The sequence below is a fragment of the Parasteatoda tepidariorum genome, chromosome 8, assembly GCF_982258835.1.
Source record: "Parasteatoda tepidariorum strain Cologne lab strain chromosome 8, Ptep-v5.0, whole genome shotgun sequence".
NCBI lineage: Eukaryota > Metazoa > Arthropoda > Arachnida > Araneae > Theridiidae > Parasteatoda > Parasteatoda tepidariorum.
Window position 1 is genome coordinate 24455635 of NC_141762.1, and position 24319 is coordinate 24479953.

General features: G+C 29.5%; 1 protein-coding gene across 2 annotated transcripts in view; it reads left to right on the plus strand.

Moving 5' to 3' along the window:
- LOC107449617 (protein kinase C, brain isozyme) overlaps positions 1–24319 on the plus strand; it is a 178390-nt gene that overhangs the window by 93146 nt on the left and 60925 nt on the right. For both annotated transcript variants that reach the window (XM_043040694.3, XM_043040695.3), the window contains exons 4-6: positions 6636–6747; positions 13712–13840; positions 22437–22593. In XM_043040694.3, the coding sequence (XP_042896628.1) occupies positions 6636–6747; positions 13712–13840; positions 22437–22593 (398 nt within the window). The remainder of the gene's footprint in view (positions 1–6635; positions 6748–13711; positions 13841–22436; positions 22594–24319) is intronic.

Genomic DNA, 24319 nt, shown 5'->3' on the forward strand with positions numbered 1-24319 from the left:
GTTCAAGTCCCAGCATTGACACCACAATATTTCCCTAATTTCTTTCAACACTGGAAAAGTTTCCTCTGTCTTGCACTCCACAATTTGTGACCCTGGACTGTTAGAATACGATACTCTCAAGTATAGATGGCAGCACCATAAAGCTACTTTTCACAAAAAAGACTAGCATTTCCTATAATTACTTACGATAGGGGACACAACCAGATAAACTAATTAAACCACAATCAGCGGTTCATTTGATAAAACCCAACTCAACCATAACTTAACTCCAACACCCATTATATAACGAAAAGCCTGCCTTAAATGTCTTTTTTGAGGTTTCGAAACCATGCTAGTTGTAAATGGTTAAACCATCTAGTTTTGATTTCCTAATTTTTTAACCTTACTAGTTGTAAACTGTTTCAAAACCGTAAAGGTTAAAAATGTTCTTTACCATAAACTTTACAATAATTGAATGGATAAATTGCTGCCGGTTAATTAATTTTAGAATGAAAACTCTAACAGTATTGAAAGAACGGTTGAAGACCTATTGTTATATATGTTTTTTAAAGCATAATTATTGTTTTGCTTCTGCAAGTTTTTCCATTGCATATCATTTATTTCAATTTAACGTGTTTAGTTTCAATTACTTATTATTGACTAAAATTTTTAATTTTTTCAAAGAAGAATTGTTTTTAAAGATTTTTAATTATTGATTTAATTTTTTTAGATTTTACTCTAGGGCGCATTTCAAATGGGTATAACTTACGTATAGATAGAGATAGAGTAGAGATAGAGACGCTACTAAGAGTAGAGATAGAGGCGAGTAGAGATAGAGGCGCTACTAAGCTAGGAAAAAAAATCATTTTATTTAAACTTACATTTTGAACTATCACATGACTGTTGAAAAAATAAATTTAAAAAAAATATATCTGTAGAAAATATTGCTCGTAGAAAATTTTTTTGGTTAAATTACCGTCTTGTATGGTAAAGACATTTCTAGTAAAACAACCATAATTTTGGTTAATAAAATCAAAATATACGTTGCTTAAACCATTCATTTGGTAATTTGCTCTGTTCATATGGGTAACGATTTGCCAGAAATTCTGGTTTTTAAAATTACAGCTCTTATTATCACACATTTAGTAAAAATTACAAAACTGAAAAGTAAATTTGACTAAATAAATGGTTTTTAAGCTTTGCTCTAAGGTAACATGATAAAAATGCCAAATTTTATTACATTTCAAATTTTATCATGCAGTTCAGAGCCATTTTTTTGTTAATTTCAACGAAATCATTACCAAAGCGCTTTGGTAAAAATTAAAAAATTGGGTATAAGTGTTTGGTGCCAGAAGCATGTTAAATTTTATCATATTCTGGTAGATTTGAACATAATTTTTTTTCTCATTTTGATATTGTTCATAACATTAAATGGAAAAGAACTAAATGTTAATGTCTCACTCGCACCTGTGTAGACGTCTTATTTTTATTTATGTCGATTAACTTAATTACATGCAATTATATACTTACCTACATATATAACAGAAAAAAATAGACGATGATGAAAAATTAGAATCAGGTTTTAACTGTTAGAATGGTTTAACTGAAAAAGAATGTTGGCTTCAAAAGAAAAGAGAAAAAATGATATTTTCGAAAAAGAAATTGTTTTAATAAATAAATGTTCCATTTTCTAATAGTTTACATTCAAAAATACCTCTTGAAAAATTAAATTCCTACCCTTTGATACTTACTATTATTATTAATTTTTAAGGTAATTGTATAATAACTATGTAAATCTACTAGTTATTCGTTCTCCAATGCTTCGCAATTTCATTCCGTATTTCTAGTTGATGAATGATTGTAATTTGAGAAAATCAGAATGCAGCTGAAGCGCTAATACTAGTTAAAGTAAATTAACAATTCTGTTTATTAATCTCACGTTCCTTTCATTTGGAATTCAAACTATTGGAATTAACAACTGCAATTTATTCAAACACTTTATAGGTACTAAAATACATAATAAATATATAAAAATAATAAATAGCAAATTAATTATGATATATATATATAATATTATATAAATTTTCGAATAAAATGTAAATCAAAACAAATTACTCGACATGGCAGAAAAGTTGGAAAATCCATTCAGTATTTTAAAACACTGAACTTTTGTAACTATCCACAAAATAAATAACAAAAAATGGAATTTGTGCTTTTCCATTTTTGTATATAAACTAATTTAGTACTCGAACCTGCGATGTTTGATTCTCATTCGAAAGATAAGGTTCTCTTTCAGTCACATTTATGTATTTCAACTTCGATTTTCAGGATCTTAGTGTATTATCTTCATCTGATTTGCTTAATTTTCTCTATTATTCCTCTTTCTCGTATGGTGGTTTGTGGCATTTTGCCACCGTCTGCAGAAACTACTCCGGCACTGACGGCATGGTAATGCCCCCCTGACGATGCTTCCTTGTTGGTCAGTGCTTTCCATTTGCATCTTTGTTCATTATTTTGTGGACACTTACTGTTTTGCTGTGTTTTAATGCCGATCGGATTTTTCTTGCTTTCCGGTTATGACGTGTAATTTGTTTCGATTTACATTTTATTCAAATGTATATGTAAATAATAAGTAAAAGTGTAACTTTGTGATAAAATTAAAATTGATTAAAACAAAGTTTCAAAATCAGATGTCGTAAAATTTTTGTTAAATACCTAAACGCGTTTCGATGTCACATAAACATACCTTCATCAGTAAAACGAATGGAAGGGACAGATAATTATATCATCTCTTGTTTTGATATTTCTTGTTTTGATATCTTTTCCATTTCTCCCACTCATGAAAGTGTGTTTTTGTCACACCAAATCGCTATTAGGTATTTAATAAAATTTTACAGCTTCTGATTTTATCGACAATTTCAATCATACGGTGGCTATCATCATAAAGATATGACGTTAAACCTTTGAGTTTAATGTATCAGTTATATTAATGTACGTCATTGTGATATTTTCTGCTGTATGTGTAGATATTAAGTGTTTAAATTAAAAGTGCTTAGTGTCACAGCAAAATGTCCAGTTTAGTCAAATAATATCAAATATAACATTTAATAATAAAAATAGCAGGCATTTAACTTATCGTTCTTCGTTGTCGATGGTGCCGGAAGTGATACTCATTTTGCTTTGCCTGGTAAGCACCATATGACCAAAGTCACGAAGGCGAGCAACATTACCCATACCACATAGGATGGGCCAAATTCGCACACAGCAGGGAACAACACGCAGAGAGAAACATCCATGTCCTGAGCGGGATTCGAACCCGCAGCCATTGGCTTCGCAGTCAGGCAAGCTAACCGCTCAGCCACGTGGCCGTCTGAAACTAAATAATGTAAACAAAGATAACAAAATTAGCTTTTAATGCTTAAATATGAAAGATTTATCACTACTAAGAAATGTATAATTTTTTTTCAAATTTATGAAAATTTATTATAAACTCTCAGTGTGGAACGTTAAAAAGAAATAATTATAATTCAGGTATTTTAGTAGATATCGTTATAGCTTAATATATTCACATGATTTTTATATCATGCCAAAATTACTTTTCCTAATTATATTATATTTCGAATTACATAATGTTTGCTTCAACGACAGCAATTTATTACGAGATTAACTTTTTTTTTTCATCAAAAGGTGAACTTTTAATTTAAGAAAACTCGAAAAATCTTATTAGTGTTGCGGAATTTTATTAAAAATTAAATGAGTTAATAATTTTTTTTTTCGTGATTAAAAATATGCACGTTCTTCTAACTAGGCCTGGGCAATATACCGTAATACCGTCATTTACCGGTATTTCTTTGATACCGCGGTAATGATATTCGGAAGTATATTCTTCGGCAATACCGAGTTATTGAACTTCGGTATGTCTGCACCTCTCGGTACTCACCGCTAGCCAATATCTTCGGCCGACCGGCGGCGAGGAAGTGGCGGTATGGTATGGTATCTAGGAGGTATTGGTATGGCACGTGATTGATTTAGGGGTGAAGAACTCAAAGGCTTGCGCGTAATATTTACGGTACCTCCTCTCGGCAGCTAGATATTTCTCCTACAATATATTGTGGTATCATTTGACTTTAAAGCGCATGCGTCATATCCGTGGTATTGGCGATATCGGATTTCAAACACCCGCGCGTTATATCAACCCTCCATGGTATACTTAGTTACTGATTTTGGTTTCATTTTGAGAATAGCGTGCTTCTGATTTTAAAAATATCCGAGATTGTCGGATCTCCTTGTGATGTTTATAATTGTGTTGATATTTATAATTGTTGATGTTTATAATTGTGTTGATGTTTATAACTGTTTTGATGTTTATAATTGTGTTGATGTTTATATTAGTAATTGATGTTTATATTAATAAAATTTTTCTGTTTTAAAATAATGATGCTTTATAATTAGTTGATTCCATGGGATAATTATGCTGCGAGCTAATATAGGATAAGTACCCCATTTTTTTTAAATGATGCTCTTTAAACACATTAATTTTTAATTGCAAAATAGTCTTAGCATTTATAATATACATAACAATTTAATTACAGCGGTATATCATAATATCGTGATATGAAGCTCACAATATACCACAATATCGAAATTCTGACATTGCCCAGCCCTACTTCTAACATACAAGAAAGGTAAAAACGTAATTAATTTAATGCAGTTTGATTTGTTTAAAAAAATGTTGTATGACATTTACACTTTTCAACATGTGTCCTCTTTCGCTGCAGAAGGAACGTCTTAATCTTAACTCAATTTTCTTTCCTGATTAAGATTTTATTTCTAATTTAAAGTTTCATTTCTTGGTTGCATTCATATATTCTTTAAAAGAAATATGGGAAAAATGAGATTTTAAATTTTACATAACTTCACTACGAAAAAGAAGTATGGTCAAAAGAGCCAGAAAATGGTAAAAATTACCGTGTTTCTGGTTCTATAAAAACAACAAGAAGCTTGGTAATTTTTACCGAAGCGCTTTAGAATTGATTTTGGTAAAATTAACAATAAAATACAGTTTTATTATATGTAATAAAATTTGGTAATTTTTTCATTACATCGTAGAAGCATGGCATAAAAGCCACTAATTCTGTTAAATTTACTTTTCCGTTTTGTGGTTTTTTTGTGGTAACGTCAAATTAACTGAAAAATTACCCAGTTATATTTATAATACCGTATAGTTTGGTTTTATTAACCAGAATTGTTTTTTTTATAAAAATGCCATTACCTTACAGTACGATAATTTAAAAGATTTTTTTTCTGTTTTGCAATGCATTATTCGAGATTCTAGAACAATTTGTTACCCAAAAGGTGTCTTAAATCTATCCTATTTCATTCAACAACCGTGTTTTAAACTTAAATTTTTATTATTGTTCCGACGTTTCATCATTTATTGATTTTTTTTTTTAAAAAAAGAGAAAAATTATTTAATATTTTGTTTGATAATGTTATTTGAATATTTTGAAAGGGAAAAACTTTTTAAAATTCTTTAGCATTTTTGATATCATACAGATACATTTTTTTCATATCGTAATTTTCAAGAAAACTTCTTCTTATCAATAAATATATTTAAACTACACAAATAATTATACATTTATCGTGATATGTTAAAAATTATTCAATTATATTGAAAAAATGTTAAATATTATATTTTTGCTTTTATTAAAATTAAGTTAATTATGAATTTGAATTTATTAAAATTATATAGTACATAAAATATTTTCTATTAAAATTAATGCATAAATTAATTATAATTTAATATTAATTATTAACTTTTGAATTTGTTGGAGCGTTGTCTTGTTCAAGCAAAGTTTTGTCACGCAAAGTTTTGCCAGCTAGATTTGCCCCATTCCCGTAAACCGAATGCGTACTAAGTACCTTCAACAAGATAATACTGGCATTGTAAAAAATTGATTTCAAGTCTTTGATGGAAGCGTCACATTAATACGCAGGCCCCTACAATACCCAGATCTCAATTCCACAGAGCACTGTGTGATGAAGCTGACGGAGCCATCCGTTATCTACGTTAATGTACCAAACAAAAAGATCATGCCATGAACAAAACAATCAAATGTTACTTATTTATGAAGGTCATTTATTAAACAATTATTATTACATTTGTTTTGAAAACATTGCCAGAAATTGTCCCCTTTACTTCTTAACGATAACATTGGAAAGATGAGCTCTCTGTCTTCTATCATTCTAATAGACTGCTATGGTAATCCCAGCATATTTGGCGCAGCTGATCTTTCCGATGTCATCTTTTGGCAGCAGATAGCTTGTGCCATTTGTTGTGAAAACATTACCAGAAATTGTCCCATTTACTTCTTACCGATAACATTGGAAAGATGAGCTCTCTGTCTTCTATTATTCTAATAGACTGCTATGGTAATCCCAGCATATTTGGCGCGGCTGATCTTTCCGATTTCATCTTTTGGCAGCAGATAGCTTGTGCCATTTGTTGTAAAAACATTAACATCACGCTAAAAAAAAATTTATTAGTGTTTATTTGTACAAATTAGTTTTTTTTTTCAAAATTTCCCGTTCCCCTGTGCCACCTTGTACATAATTATGTTGTGCTTTCCACTTCTTAACGACCAATTTACTTTCAGGACTTGAGGACCAGGCATCATTTCCAAATTCACACATACACAAGTCCCGCATTTTGTGATCATTGCGGATCTCTGCTGTATGGAATTATACATCAGGGACTCAAATGCAAAGGTGAGCTTTTCTTTCTATTTAACATCTTGATTATTTATTTTGTATCGATTGTTTTGTGTCACTTCATTCAGGTAGGCAATTCTAATTTTATTATTTCGTTTTTTTCCTCACCGAGATTTCGTAATTATACTCGGGTATAATATCAACTCGAAAGCATAAACCAAAGAAAACGTTACACAAATCTTTTGCTGGAACCACATTTATGTCTTAATTATTTTAAAAGTAATTCCACAACACTAAACTAGAAAACAACTCATTTGAAGTTACAGTTAAAAACTTTTTACTAGAACCTTATTGAGCGGTGAGCCACATTAATGTCGTAATTATTTAAGCAGTAGTGTTACCGCGCTAAATCCTAAAAAAAACGTGGTTAACGTGACATATAAATTTTTTTTAGTGCTACATTGTGTTGCGCGTCTCATTAATAGCGTTATTTTTTAAGCAATAATGTCCCTATTCAAAAGCATGAACCAATAAGCAAATACAAATAAATCTTTCACAAGCGCCACATTGTGTTGTGAGTCACAGTAATATCGTAATTATTTAAGCCATAATGTCACTTGCAATAGTGTTACCACGCTAAATCCTAAAAAAAAAACGTGGTTAACGTGACATATTAATTTTTTTAGTGCTACATTGTGTTGCGCGTCTCATTAATAGCGTTATTTTTTAAGCAATAATGTCCCTATTCAAAAGCATGAACCAATAAGCAAATACAAATAAATCTTTCACAAGCGCCACATTGTGTTGTGAGTCACATTAATATCGTAATTATTTAAGCAATAATGTCACTTGCAATAGTGTTACTACGCTAAATCCTAAAAAGAAACGTGGTTAACGTGACATATTAATTTTTTTAGTGCTACATTGTGTTACGCGTCTCATTAATAGTGTTATTTTTTAAGCAATAATGTCCCTATTCAAAAGCATGAACCAATAAGCAAATACAAATAAATCTTTCACAAGAGCCACATTGTGTTGTGAGTCACATTAATATCGTAATTATTTAAGCAATAGTGTTACCACGCTAAATCCTGAAAAAAAATGTGGTTAACGTGACATATTAATTTTTTTAGTGCTACATTGTGTTACGCGTCTCATTAATAGCGTTATTTTTTAAACAATAATGTCCCTATTCAAAAGCATGAACCAATAAGCAAATACAAATAAATCTTTCACAAGCGCCACATTGTGTTGTGAGTCACAGTAATATCGTAATTATTTAAGCAATAATGTCACTTGCAATAGTGTTACCACGCTAAATCCTAAAAAAAAACCGTGGTTAACGTGACATATAAATTTTTTTAGTGCTACATTGTGTTACGCGTCTCATTAATAGCGTTATTTTTTAAGCAATAATGTCCCTATTCAAAAGCATGAACCAATAAGCAAATACAAATAAATCTTTCACAAGCGCCACATTGTGTTGTGAGTCACATTAATATCGTAATTATTTAAGCAATAATGTCACTTGCAATAGTGTTACCACGCTAAATCCTAAAAAGAAACGTGGTTAACGTGACATATTAATTTTTTTAGTGCTACATTGTGTTACGCGTCTCATTAATAGTGTTATTTTTTAAGCAATAATGTCCCTATTCAAAAGCATGAACCAATAAGCAAATACAAATAAATCTTTCACAAGAGCCACATTGTGTTGTGAGTCACATTAATATCGTAATTATTTAAGCAATAGTGTTACCACGCTAAATCCTGAAAAAAAATGTGGTTAACGTGACATATTAATTTTTTTAGTGCTACATTGTGTTACGCGTCTCATTAATAGCGTTATTTTTTAAGCAATAATGTCCCTATTCAAAAGCATGAACCAATAAGCAAATACAAATAAATCTTTCACAAGCGCCACATTGTGTTGTGAGTCACAGTAATATCGTAATTATTTAAGCAATAATGTCACTTGCAATAGTGTTACCACGCTAAATCCTAAAAAAAAACCGTGGTTAACGTGACATATAAATTTTTTTAGTGCTACATTGTGTTACGCGTCTCATTAATAGCGTTATTTTTTAAGCAATAATGTCCCTATTCAAAAGCATGAACCAATAAGCAAATACAAATAAATCTTTCACAAGCGCCACATTGTGTTGTGAGTCACAGTAATATCGTAATTATTTAAGCAATAATGTCACTTGCAATAGTGTTACCACGCTAAATCCTAAAAAAAAACCGTGGTTAACGTGACATATAAATTTTTTTAGTGCTACATTGTGTTGCGCGTCTCATTAATAGCGTTATTTTTTAAGCAATAATGTCCCTATTCAAAAGCATGAACCAATAAGCAAATACAAATAAATCTTTCACAAGCGTCACATTGTGTTGTGAGTCACATTAATATCGTAATTATTTAAGCAATAATGTCACTTGCAATAGTGTTACCACGCTAAATCCTAAAAAAAAACCGTGGTTAACGTGACATATTAATTTTTTTAGTGCTACATTGTGTTGCGTGCCTCATTAATAGCATTATTTTTAAGCAATAATGTCCCCATTCAAAAGCGTGAACCAATAAGCAAATACAAATAAATCTTTCACAAGCGCCGCATTGTGCTATGATTCACATTAATATCGTAATTATTTAAGCAATAATGTCACTTCCCTACTCTACAGCATAAACAAAAGTAGTTAGCATTTCAACTAAATATTTTTTAAAGTGCTACATTGTGTCGTGAGCTCATTAATTTCATAATTTAGCAATAATATCACTACTCTAAAGCATAAACCAACACAGTTAAGGTTGCAAATAAACCTATAACTGCTGTTTGTGAATGAAATAAAACACAGTTTTCAATTGCTGAAAATTTTTATATTTTAGCATAGAGTAGATAAGACAGGATGTAATTACGCATGGAATATATCAGGTCGGAGTGCCACATTATGGTGAATGTTTCAGGCTCTAACCCCTCAATACGAATTCTGCGTCCGTCATGATTTATTTTACTAGAAATGCCATTTGCTATACAATATTGCTATAGAAATGCCATTGTTATACTGTACGGCATTTTTACCAGATTTGTTTTCTCTGTGTGGGCTCAAAATTACAAGCATACGGGATTGCAGTAGTACGATATTATTTGAACTGAAAAATTACCAAATGTTGGTTTAAATATCGTTTTATTTGGCTCTAATTACCAGAATAATGATTACTTATACCATAAATGCCATTGCTATATAATACGGTATTTTTATTAAAAAATTTTTTCTCTGTCTGGGCTCAAAATTACAAGCATACGGGATTGCAGTACGATATTATTTGAACTGAAGAATTACCAAATGAATGGTTTAAATATCGTTTTATTTGGCTCTAATTACCAGAATAATGATTACTTTTACCATAAATGCCATTGCTATATAATACGGTATTTTGATTAGAATTTTTTTCTCCGTGTGGGCTCAAAATTACAATCATACGGGATTGAACATTGATAGTCGTAAATCTGAAATCTTTTTCTATTAATATCTTAATAAAATGCCTCAGAGATATTCATTTCATATTTAAAATCATCTTTTATTCAAAACTTAAATGATATTTTAACATTTACTTCTATATATTCCATTACATGTTCTCTATGGCACTTACCACATCTCTATCCCAATAAGGATGGCACCACTCTCATATTCCAGGATAGGGATATATGTACGTGCCGAAAGTACCAAAGGGAAAAGAGACGGCCTTTTTCCCTCTGATGTCGGTGAAAGACAGAAATTACAGTTAAGTGAATGAAATGGACGTAAGGGAATAAATAAAATAAGAGAGAAAGAGAGTGCCACGGGAAAGGGATCAATGCTATAGAAATTGAAAGCCTTTTCCTGCACTGAAACTGCTCGTCGGGAAACAGCCTTAAATACAGTCTATTACACCACTAGATTCAATTATCTTTCTAAACTGGAGAAAGTAATCGATTGCTCTTTTCTCTGTGCTGCTGCTTTAAAATACGCCTTCATGGTTGCTGCTTTTTTATTTTTTTACTGCCACACCATTTTCTGCTCACTCATAATTGCAGGCTCGTTTAAAAAAAATGAATATGCGTTAGATTTGCATTTCTGTTTCGAAATTAAAACTATTATCAGTTCATTTTATTTTGGCTGATCATTTTATTTACACCATGATATATTAATCAGATTTCTAAAAAATATTACCAATTAAGATAAAATTATCTCAGATTTATAGAGTAAAAAAAATCCAATTATAGGTATATTTACTTTTTAAAAGAAACTAGTTTAACTAGTTGACCAAAATAAATAAGAAATTATCTAAATAAGGTGCAGAAAACGGTTTTTATATATATATATATATATATATATATATATATATATATATATATATATATATATATATATATATATATATATATATATATATATATATATATATATATATATATATATATATATATATATATATATATATATATATTGACGTGTCAGTGTGGCCGAGAGGTCGGAGTCGTCGTCCTGGCAAGACTGAGATTCAGGGTTCGATCCGCAGAACTGTAAGAAAATATAAAACTCTAAAATAAGCTTTTATTTATTATTTATGTTTCTTCTAGAAGTTTCTAGAATATTCTAGCATATCATTTCCTGTTCCTGTCACTTCCTGTTATTATTCCTATAAAAGACTGGATGTCTCTAGCCGAGGCCCAGTTACTTTGTTCACTGTACTTTGTAGGTGTTGAATAAAGCTCTTCAACTTTGTAGACTAAGTCCTAGTTATTCTACGTGACTATATATATATATATATATATATATATATATATATATATATATATATATATATATATATATATATATATATATATATATATATATATATATATATATATATATATATATATATATTTATATATATGTATACATATTATTTTCTAACAACAATTATGAAAAATTATGATAAGGACATACATTTATAAAAAAAATTGCAATAATATTTGATATTGACCTTTTCAAATCAAATCAAACTAAGATAACTGAATTCTTTAGTAAAGAAAGTTTCCCTAATAATTATTTGAAACGTTTATAACAGTTATCTTTTTAATAGCAATATAAAAACAAATTTTTATCTAGACTAAATTTATCTCCAAGACTGCAAATTCAACTGTCGAACATAAAACTAGATTTAAGATTATTAATAAAACGATGAAAAAAATGTAATTCATCTTATTAAAAAAGTCTGAAAGTCAAAATAAAGTAGTCTTTTAATGGTTAATATATGCTCAATTGTCTTAATTTGCTTTAATTATGAAATTGGGGCTCCGCCGGAAGAAGCTTCATTATTTTAGAGCTCTGTAGACGAGAGAAATTGGTAACCGCTGGTGTACCCCATATTTATTCGTATATGATATTTTAATTTAATAACTCATCAATCTGAGTTTAATTTTGGTCATCTATTATTCATCCCTATTTTTTATTTTTATAATTTGTGTGGTTTTTAATTTCGCTTATATCATTATATCAAGAAAAAAAAACTTAAAACAAATTAGGAAAAATATGTATATTGTTTATTAATTTTTTTTTACTTGGATTTCAAATTAAAATGAATTCGGCCTGATATTGAATGTGCTCCTTCATTCTCATACAATCAAGCATTAAAACTATATTCGTTTTAATATTAGAATTTATATTCACAACGCAACTAGTACTGAAGATAAAAAGAACAAACACTGAAATCTAAACATATCTCGTGAGTAACCTAATTTTCAGTGAATTTCGTGACGTGACTAAATTATTGCAAATTACCATTTTGCAGCTACTTCATTATTTTAAAAGGGTCTAGAAAAAACAAAAGTTTTTTTTCTTTCGGAAAGTGTTTTAATTATTCATTTTAATATATCTAGGATAAAGTTTTGAAACCTTATGCTATGAAATTTATAGGTAAAAATCTTAAAATTTGACAAAATATTAAAGATTTATCATACACCAACATCTAGTATGTATTCGCAAATTAAAAAAAATGAACATCTTGAATAACTTTTGAACTAATAAATGGATTTTACGTACTGGGACTCAATCTTCACGGTTTGTGGGCCTAACGTTAAATATAAGGTTACTTTGTGCAGACTATATTTTAAGTTAAGAAATCAGACCCCAAAACGTATTTTCTCTAAATAAACATATCTCCCCTGTAAATTCGGTTTCTTGACCCTCAAAATGTAGGGGAGGGGGGGGTGAAGAGTAGCCGCAGTCTTAAAAATAGGGTCCCAATAGTTAAGGAGAGCGAACGAAAGTTTGGACCCCATAATTCAACATTAATCCTACTTTTTGCGTACTTTGTCATATCTCTAGAACACTTTAAAAGAATCGAAATATTTTGCACTCAGTTATAAAATTTGTTTATCCAAAAATAATACCATGCACAAATCTAGATTTATGGTAATTTGTGTTTAATATATATAACTAGTTATTTATTATTTTATTTAATAATGGCCAGAAAATTTTTGACTTGTTAAATATACAAAATTTTTATAATTTAAAAAAAAGTGATTTTAAAAGACAAAATTTAAAAAAAAATGAGTGCAATCAGTTGAATACTTTCTGAAATAAATTTCAAATTTTAGGAAAGTCTCTTTTACGAAAGAAAATTTAAAATATTATTTCGCACGAACTATTTACTCGATTTTGTTAATATTTTTTTAGTTTTTCACTTAAAATTACATTCTTCTTTTAAGTGATATAAAAATTAACGTCCTTGCTTATAATCCCCTGGCAACTTTCATATGGGTGAGTGTTATAACTGGTGGCATGGTTAATTTCTATTAATCTAACGGTAATAAAAGCATTTTTTTTTAATTTTTAAGTATGACTTTAACCAATAGGAGATATTACAGATAAAGTTAGCTTCCCCAGTATTGAGCTAATGTGTATGTGATGGAAAGAATGTATCCATACCGTTTCCCATGCTCCATACATCTCCTATTTATTGGCATCTCACAAATGTCTTTTTTTCCAGCATGTGATATGAATGTCCACAAAAAATGCCAAGTGAGTGTACCGAACCTGTGCGGTTGTGACCACACCGAGAGGAGAGGCAGAATTGAACTGAGGGTTGAAGCAGACTCTAACAAACTGATATGTCAAGGTTAGTATTTCAACCTCAATCTATCTGATTCTAAGTCATCAGTCATGGTCTTAACTTGTTTTAGGGATTCAAGTTTGAGGAAAAGAAATATCCCTATCAAAGGGAAAAATATTTCAAAAATTTGAAAGTTCATAATGATTTTATGACCATTATGATTATAAATATGTTCTAATTCCTTTATTTCGTTTCACAATTTTTTAACATTTTAATTAATTTTATATCGGTTTTTTTTTAAATTTTTAAACAATAGCTGTAACTGAGATAGTTTATTTCATTAAAAATATATATTAGAAGGTGACAAAACACCCAGTTACCTTGAAACATTTATTAAACCTAATTTATTTTATCCCAAAATTTATTTAAATGCTCAATGCTTTCAGAAAATGATTCTAAAATAAGATGCGAGTTGGGGTACAGAATAATCTATTCCTGAGAAGTATGCATAAAAAACAATTACAGCTAGAAATGTTTGGTAATAAAATATCTTAAATAACTTCGCGTATCAATACAATGAAATCATGCCCATTGAATGATGTAAATGCTTGAAACAAATTACAATGCATAACATAAAAAGGAAAATGTTTAGCTGTATCATTATCACTATTATTTATTATGAAACGATTTTACGCCCCAGGAGGAAATTATTACAAGGGTGTCAGCACACCTAACCTCCATCATGATGTCGGCATCTATACATGGTGTCAATTGTTCATTTATTCTTATTTGCTTATGGGTGTCATTGTCGCTTATTTGTTCCATCTTAAATTTTATATATATATATATAGAATATATTAATATATTAATTATATTAATATATTAATTATATTAATTAATTATATTAATTATATTAATATATTAATTAGAATATATTAATTTTTACTTAAATACAAACATTTATATATCAAATTGAAGGTAATTCAATATAGAATTTAATAATAAATACAGTATTACAATATCTAAATTACAAAAAAAGTTATGCAACTAATAGTAAGATGTATCTCAGATTTGCATTTTTTTTAAAGTGATACTTACACGATCAATACTTAGTAGGATAACCCTTTTTTTTTAAGACAGCTTCACATCGTCTTTTTATCGAATGAACGAGTGTTTGGAGTTCATCTTTCATAATCACATGGTGCCAAGAATCAATTATAGTTTCACTTAGTTGTCTTTTATTGGACGGACGTTTTTTTCGTACAAGAATTTTCAAACGTCTACACAAATTTTCAATTGGATTAAGATCAGGGCTCTTTCCTGGCCATGGTAATATATCTATGCCTTTATTTTGAAAGCATGCTTTGCATACTTTTGCTGTGTGGCATGGAGCTGAATCCTGCTGAAAAATAAATGGTGCGTTGTTGGGGAAGAGATCCCTGATGGAAGGTATCAATTTTGGTTTCAGGACAGTTTCGATGTATTTTTTGGCATTCAGGCTGCCAAATTAGGCCGAAGAAAATGCGCAAGTGCTACTACCGATAGAAAAATTAAATGACTATGCCTTCTAGATTGAAAAATGTCATCAGATGCCATTAGATGTGAAATGAATGCAGCTGGTATTGCAGTAAGTTCAAAAACAATAAGAAGAAGGTTATCAGGATTTGAACTACAAGCTAGAATTCCAAGGAAAAAACCATATTTAAGTCAAAAGCAACGCGAAAAACGAGTTAAGTCGGCAAAAGAACACATTAAATGGTCAGAAGATCAGTGGAAGCAAGTAATCTGGAGTGATGAGAGTAAAATATCGCTCTCTGGAAGTGATGGTAGAAAATACGTGAGACGTAGAGTAGGTGAAGCGCTTCATCCTGATTGCATTGAAGCAACTACAAAAAATCCAACAAATGTCATGATTTGGGCATGTATGTCTGCAGATGCCGAATTCAAGTGATTGATGGCATCCTGAATGCCAAAAAATACATCGAAACTGCCCTGAAACCAAAATTGATACCTTCAAACAGGGATCTCTTCTCCAACAACGCACCATTTATTTTTCAGCAGGATTCAGCTCCATGCCACACAGCAAAAGTATGCAAAGCATGCTTTCAAAATAAAGGCATAGATATATTACCATGGCCCGGAAACAGCCCTGATCTCAATCCAATTGAAAATTTGTGGCGCCGTTTGAAAATTCTTGTACGAAAAAAACATCCATCCAATAAAATACAACTTATTGAAGCTATAATTGATTCTTGGCACCATGTGATTACGAAAGATGAACTCCAAACACTCGTTCACTCGATGAAAAGACGCTGTGAAGCTGTCTTAAAAAATAAGGGTTATCCTACTAAGTATTGATTGTTTAAGTATCACTTTAAAAAAATGCAAATCTAAGATAGATCTGACTATTTGTTGCATAACCTTTTTTGTAATACAGATATTGTAATACTGTATTTATTATTAAGTTCTACATTAAATTACCTTCAATATGATATATAAACGTTTGTATTTAAGTGCAAATTATTATATTCTACAAGCACAAAAAGTTAAAAACCTGAAACTTTCAAAAAGTGTCCGCACTTTTGGCCACCACTGTATATATATATATATATATATATATATATATATATATATATATATATATATATATATATATATATATATATATATATATATATATATATATATATATATATATATATATAACCATTTACAACTGGCATGGTTTCAAATTTTTTGTGTAAAGGAGCTTTATGGTGCTACCATATATGCGTGAATGAGAGTATCGTTTTCTAATAGCCAAGACCTGTGGTTGGAAAAATTACATTATTTTTGTTGTTTACTGCTAAAACTACTTTGATATACAAGTGTAGTTAGCAACAACTACTTTTTTTAAATGTAGTGACTACAATTTACTTTTAATTTGTAGCAACTACTTCACTACTTTAGGGAGGTAAACTTTGCAGGAAAACTTATTTTACGTCTACTTTCAAAATAGTTTTGAATAAGAAATTGTCTTACATTAAATATAAGGGAATAATTAAGAAATATTTATTTATGTTTACATGAGCCAGTTTGTCATTCCAAAATATTTTTTTTTCTTTCGAATTCGTTCATCTAACCTTCAACTGTTTATGCCTTTTTCGGCAGCGAATATTTCATTTAAGAAATGCGAAATCATAAAATACTTGCAATTTTTCAATTGTTAAATGCTTTTTCATTTCCTTTAAGAAATTAATAACACCGAAAACACGTTCCCTTCCTTTGAAATTACATAAAAGCTTCACGAGTGTGCATTCACGTGTGAATAAAGTGATTAATTATCTATTTTTTATAATAGCTAGTTTAAATATTAGTTATAGGTGATTTAAAATAGGTAATTTCTGTTAACACTCAGCTACAGCTACAAGGTCTTTTTCACAGCATCCATTGCAAACACGCGGTGATTTGTACCCATCAAATTCGAAAAATTCGCTGCGTTAGAACCGAATTTCTTTTCTAAACTGACATTAAAAGTAGTTCCCAGAAATCGTTACAAACTATTGTTTTTTTTCTATCGTACTACTCATTACACTATTTAAAAAAAAAAAAAAAAAAAAAAAAAGCAGGACACTACACTACAAACTGCAAAAAAAAGCAACGACTACAGTAGTGTGTGGGGTTGTTTGGTATCTTTGTTAGAGTCCCCACTTAAACTCTAAAAAGAAATCTAACTCTGGGAAAGTATTCCACATGAAAATGTTACCGAGAACGGATTATAGGTTTCTTCATAAATAACACTAAGTTTAAATAAATAACTATCTTTATTAACATTTAGGAAACTTGTAAATTTAACTAAAACATTCTAACATATATAAAACTTAACCACTTTAACATTGAAGTAGCATAGAAAAAAAATGCGAAAAGGTAACCGGCGAGAACATGCCGGACTGCTAGCTAGAACCGACGGGGAGAGAGAGCAATCTGTAGGGAGGCGGCCAAGTTATATCCAAAACATACTGTGCGCGTTTTGCTGATTTCGCCCTTCACGCATATCTCCATTCAGGTTTGAGGTTTACGTCAATTATCGGCTGCGAGCGACGTAGTCCAACGTCAGATATTCGCAGTTCGGACTTTGCATTTCAGACCGCAACGCCACAAGTGAAACTACTGTCGACAACTGGTTCAGGGTCACAACTTAGGGTAAACTCTGAAAACTCTTTATGCGTAGAAGGGAATGGGGGAACTATTGCATTGCCAACGCTGGGGCTCGAACCCCTGTTCTGTTGGTCATGAGACTGACCGTTTAGCCCTCTCCAGTATAATGTGTACGCAGCTTTAAGGAATGAAGTGACTTCATTAGGTGGGTCTAATTGGTGCCATAAAACTCTGGTTGTTTAACCGTATTGAGTGACAGCTGTTAATAAACGGTTTTTCTCACAGTTAATAGTTTGAATACTATCTTATTTATGGGTATTTAACCGTTTTGTATAAAGAGTGTAAAATAACAATTAAATGAATTGTTATTTAACAATTTTTCTCGAGTAATTTCTAACAATTCACACATAGTTATTGAGCCTACAATTTGGAAACCCTAAAAATTAATGGAAACAAAGTATAGTAATCCATTGAAATATTTAAAGAAATTAACGAAAGCCTTAAAAAGCGTGAAAGATCATGTAAAAGAACTTGAAAATCTATGAAACACATGAAGAATTTTAAAAAAAGGGTCTGAAATAACACGTATTATATCATCAACCAATTCATGAAAATCCTAAAAATGCATTGAAAACCATGCATTAATGATTGAAAAAGATATGAAGAAATTCGTGGAAAACTAGACGTAAGAAACTTTAATATGCTGCTCTAAAATTTTCTATCAACACATTCTGTAACACATTTTGCTTTAAAACTTATGCTTTGCTATAAAACTTTATAGTGACGTATTATAGTTATTTAAAATGATGTATAAGTTAGTTTCCTTATATCATTTGACTTTTAAATTTTTTTGGAACTGTTTTGTATATTATATTAAGAAATACAAAAATTATGAAAGAAAGCCTTTAGATCTCTAAACAAAGCATGAAAAACGAAGTCATAATGCATCATAACATATAAAGAAATGCATAAAAACACATTAAAAAATATGACGAACCTTATAGTAGTGCATGAAAATATATGTGTATAAAGAGTATATCAAGGTATAGAAAAATTACAATGTTTGAAAAACCTAATGCATTAAATTATTTAGGAAAACTCTGACGCAGCATGAAAAAGCATGCACTAATGCTTGAAAAAATATGAAGAAATGCATGAAAAAAATCACACATATATTTTCTTTAAGGTGTTGCTGTTATCGCTCTTAACAAGAAACATAACTTAGCTCTCTTATTTCTTTTATATTATAGTTGTGCGTCAAAATAAGGTAGATGATTATTATTGATTATACACATAAGGAACATTCTTGATTCCTAAAAAATGTAACTAAGTAAACTCAAGTTCCCAAAGAATCCGAAAAAGATATTCTTTTATCCCTTTATCCCAAAATATATTTTATGATAGATTCCTATTACGCCTTGACCTTTCTCTTCGTTTTGACTATCTACAGAAATCGTAAAACACGGTTATTGTACGAGTCTTTTCGCCAAGCTCTATAAATTTATCTGTTGCGATTTATCATGTTGTATCTACAAGCTCCCTCGCAAATTTTTATGATGCTTCTTTTTGATCTGCGTTATATATTATATTTGTGTCCAAGAGACGCCATTTTATTTCTCAACTACAAAATTTGAATTTTACAGTGCTTGATATTTCATAGCAATTGCAATGTTCTGAATCTGTAAATCATCATTTCATTTCGAAACTCAAAGCTGATTTAATAGTTAACTGTTGTTGAAATACATAGAGAATGATATAAAGTAAATAGCTGCTGGTGTTCAAAACTTAGGGTTATCTTCGAATGGATAATCATAAGAATATAAACCTTTTCTTTTTCTTTTTGCACGAAGAAGAAAATAAATATATTAAAATCAACTCCTAATAAGCAAACTCATTTAACCGACACATCGTTTTTAAATATATTCAAAAACGATATTTTAAAAATTTGAAAAAGATCTTAATACAATTTCTTTAAAAGACGATTTTATAAAATTAATATTTTCAAAATCGTTTTCAGTTTTAAATATTTGATATTTAATTTTTGGATGTAAAAGCTCCAGCAAAAAGTTTCTTTTATCTTGATTAAGAGGGGACTGTGTTTAAAAACGTCTTGAAATTAACATATGGTTTGAAGAAAAATATGTGAGTTATTATATCTTATTATTAGAAATATATTGAAATATTTGTGGAAAAAAATATTGTTTAGTACTAAATAATATTTATCAAGCCATCAATTAGAAAATATAATCAGCATTATGTGATCAAAGAAATGAAAAATATGTGTTCATGTCCAAATAAATTTATGTCCTACAAAAATTATTAGTAAATTTCAATGTATAGTTTTTATTATAAATTTCAATGCATACTTTTTATAATAAAAAACTACAATATTTACTTTTAAATCTAACTTACTTATATTAACATTAGTTAGGAAATATGCTAATATTTAATGCTACAAAGAAAAGAGTATAGTTATAATCTAAACACTTAGGTCATTTAGACTTCTTTTTTGTTCTTTTAATCTCATTAAAATTTGGTATAAAAAATTAATAACTTTTGTCCTAATGATCTGATCTACGTTCAAGGGCTCATTCTTAATGGTTCGAGGACGTGACGTCAAATGAGCTAATTAATTAGTGCAGACAATATCTTAAGTTACAAAATCAGACACAAAAACGTACTTTCTCTGAATAAACAAAGCTTTTTCCCCCCCCCTTTTTTTGTGAAATTTTTGATTCCCCAAAATATAAGGGGTAGCCGTAATTTGGTCTTCATAGTTTGGTCAAGAGAGTGATCCAAAATTTGGATCCATTAATGTTAATTTTACTTTTTGCGCATTTAGCTATACCTCGAAAACGTTTTAAGCGAACTGAAAATTTTTTTGCACACAATTATGAAATTCGTTTATTCAAAAATAATTCCTTATAAGAAATAAATTTTAGTACATATTTATTTTTTTTACTATTTTATTAAATAATGGTCGAAAATTTTTTAAGTGTAAGGTGTACAATTTTTTACATCATTTTAAAGTACGAGTTAATTTTATACGGCAAAATGCACAATTTGTGCGAAATTAGTTGAATAGTTCCTAAGAAATCAAAGAAGTCGAATATGTAAAATTAAATTTCTACATTTATCTAGCATATTTTGATTACTATTATAACGAATTTGGATTGCTAATATAAAGAATTTTGATTTCTAATACAATGAAAGTTTTCAATTTTTTTATTTTTTTTATTTTTTAAAAAGGAAAATTTATTCTTTTCTGTAAGTTGACTTTATCTTTAAATTCATACACTGAGGATAAAAAGCATGATCAAAACTACCATAATATGGTATAATTTACCGTATTTAAGGCTTTATGGAAAAACCAAAGAAGCTCGATGATTTTTATCAAAGCTCTTATGATTTTGGCGAAATTAATAATAAGATATGGTTTTATATCATGTGATAGAATTTAACAAACGTGGTAATTTGATCATATATCATGGCATAATATCATGGCGTAAAAAACATGGCGTTTGATCATATATCATGGCGTAAAAAACATTTATTTGGATAAATTTACTTTTCAGTTTTGTATTTTTTACTAATAAGACTAATAAGGTAACACGAGCTATAGTTTTGAAAACCATAATTTCCAGTAGGCCAAAATATGAACAGAAAAATTACTCAATGAGTGTTAAATAATCTCAAGAAACTGGAGCGGTAAGATATTACTTAGCTAAATACTTTATTCGCTTAAAAAAATATACGCATTGGAAAAAAATAGTCTACGTGTTTCAAGAGCTCAAAAATAGTCGCCCATTTTCAAGACTTGCCAGATGTGAATGAGAAGAAACAATAGTCATTTGAAATATAAAGCGAAAAGTTGCCAACAAAAAATGGCGAAATAAAGGTAAGAAACAAAACTAGAAATACCACAATAGCCGTGAGAAAAAAGAGATTACAAACAAAATTAAATAAAACCACAGCGGCTGAAAGACGCAAATCAGGGTAAAATGCAATTTTAGTTGACAACTTTATGTTATATATTTCAAATTACTTATGCCTCTTCGCATTCACGCCTAGCAACTCTTGAAAATGAGCTCCCTATTCTTGAGCACTTGAAGCATGTCAGCTGTTATTTCCATTTTGTTTATTTTTGAAGGGAATGAAGTTTTTAATCAAGTAATACCAAATAAATAGTTTAAATAACGTATATTTTGGTTTTATTTACAAAAACTATGTTGTTGTTTTTTTTTTCACCAAAAATGTTATTACTATAAAGCGTAGTCATTTAACCAGATTTTTTTTCTCAATTCGATATTTCTAAGTTGATATAAAAAGCAATGTACCATAAGTTGTCAACTAACACATGTTTCATTGTTCTATTTTTTTTCTTCAAAAATAAAAACACAGAGGTGGGTACCGCTTGTCCACTCAGTGTAAAATGCTCCATTTTAATTTTAAAATAAACTTCTGAAATAAACTAAGATAGCTATGGAATTTGCACGATGTTTGATTAACATTTTTATGTTTTCAGTTCGGCAGGCTAAAAATCTCATTCCAATGGATCCCAACGGTCTTTCGGATCCCTACGTGAAACTGAAGCTCATACCTGATGAACGAAATTCTCAAAAAAAGAAAACTAAAACCATTAAAGCTAATTTAAATCCTCAATGGATGGAAACGATGTCACTGTAAGTATTATCATTTTCTATTTTACGTAAGATTCAATTGGGGGTATTATTGTCCAATAAAAAGAATACCATGTTATATGGAATACATCTGCCATCACTTTAAACCAGCTGTTCCCAAATGGTGTTTCGCGGTACCCAGGGGTTCCGTGGGAGGGTCCAGGGAGTTCGAGAGTTTAAATTTCTTAAATCAGTAAGGATTTTTGAATTATATTTATATCAAAGCAATAAACTACAATTTCGTTGATAGCTTGGTTATTTTTTATAAAATTATTTAAGTAAAAAGAGAAAAAAGAGATGACTAAATTTGTAAAACATTGCATCAACATTTCTCGTTGAAATTTTCAATTTAAAATAAAATGACAAAATTTAAGAATAATGAATTACGTTCTCTGATAACTATTCAATTAGAATTATTTTTCGAAAACCATAATCCAGCTTATTTTATTCATTTTCAGCTGATTCATTCCCCCAAAACAAATTCAGATCTAGATTAGATACCACTTCAGGCCAGCGAATTCAACTATTTGACATAAAAACTATTATTTTACTAGTTGTTTTGAAAAAACGATTATTTTTTTTAAAAATTTATATTAATTTCTTCACATTAAATATTATAAAAATAATTAGTAGTCTTTCTTTGGTAAATATGTTTGGCTGCTAATAAATTTCATTTATATATTCGGGGTTCGAAAATATGCTCGATCATTTATGGTTCCGTTGCCGGAGAGAAATTGGGAACCACCAATTAGAAAGCATACCCTCCTAAGACCCGAATTTCAGATAATGATAAAAAATGCAATTTTTATTCAGAAAGTAGTAGCCTAGAAGGTCAACTCATAAATGTGATAAAAAAAATTAATTTTAAACGAGAATAAATAAATTAAATTGATTTTTTTTTTACTATTTGCAATTTTAGCTTAAAAATGATAATTTTTAATATTTAGCACTTTTTACATATTGCAGGAAGTTTTTATAGCGTATTTCTTCATATTTTGGACACGTAACAAAATCCACAAGATTTAAGTAATAAGATATTTAAGAGCCATAAATCTGTTCGAAAAGTTACTTAAATTAAAATTTTTCGTTGTCATTATTAATTTCGACAACCGAGGGTCAAACAAATCTATTGTTTTACAGACATTCGCTTTGTGAGGGCATGCGAACAGAAAATAAATCGTAAAATATTATTCCTTAAATGATAAAATTGCTAGTTTTGGTTTCTACATTATTGATACTTAAGAAGTTTTTTTATATTTTTTTCAGTGACTGAATCAATTTTTATCTAGTGATTCGATTTGAACATACTAAGATGTAATGAGCTACGATGGCTTAGTGATTAAGGCACTAAACTGTCATTGTAAAAAACTGGGCTTCGATCCCTATGGTGTCTTGAAGACCACCCAGCTTCAGATCGATGAGTACCAACTTATCTTTGAAGTGTCCGCTATGGTATTTTTGTTCCTTAAGATGTAATTTTAATAGTTCGGGGGACATGCTTTCAAACTGCATATTTTGTGAATAATTATTTTAAGTTAAAACACAACGCAGAAACGTCTTTTTCTCGAACTAAAAAAAACATTTTTTATTAATTTGAAACTTAGTGCCGAGAAATGTCAGATCAATAGTTTGGTAGGATTGACGATTTATAATTTGGACTTCAATACAAATTTTATTTTTAACGTTTTTTCAATCTGTCTCTAGAACAATTGACGCATGCATTAGTTAT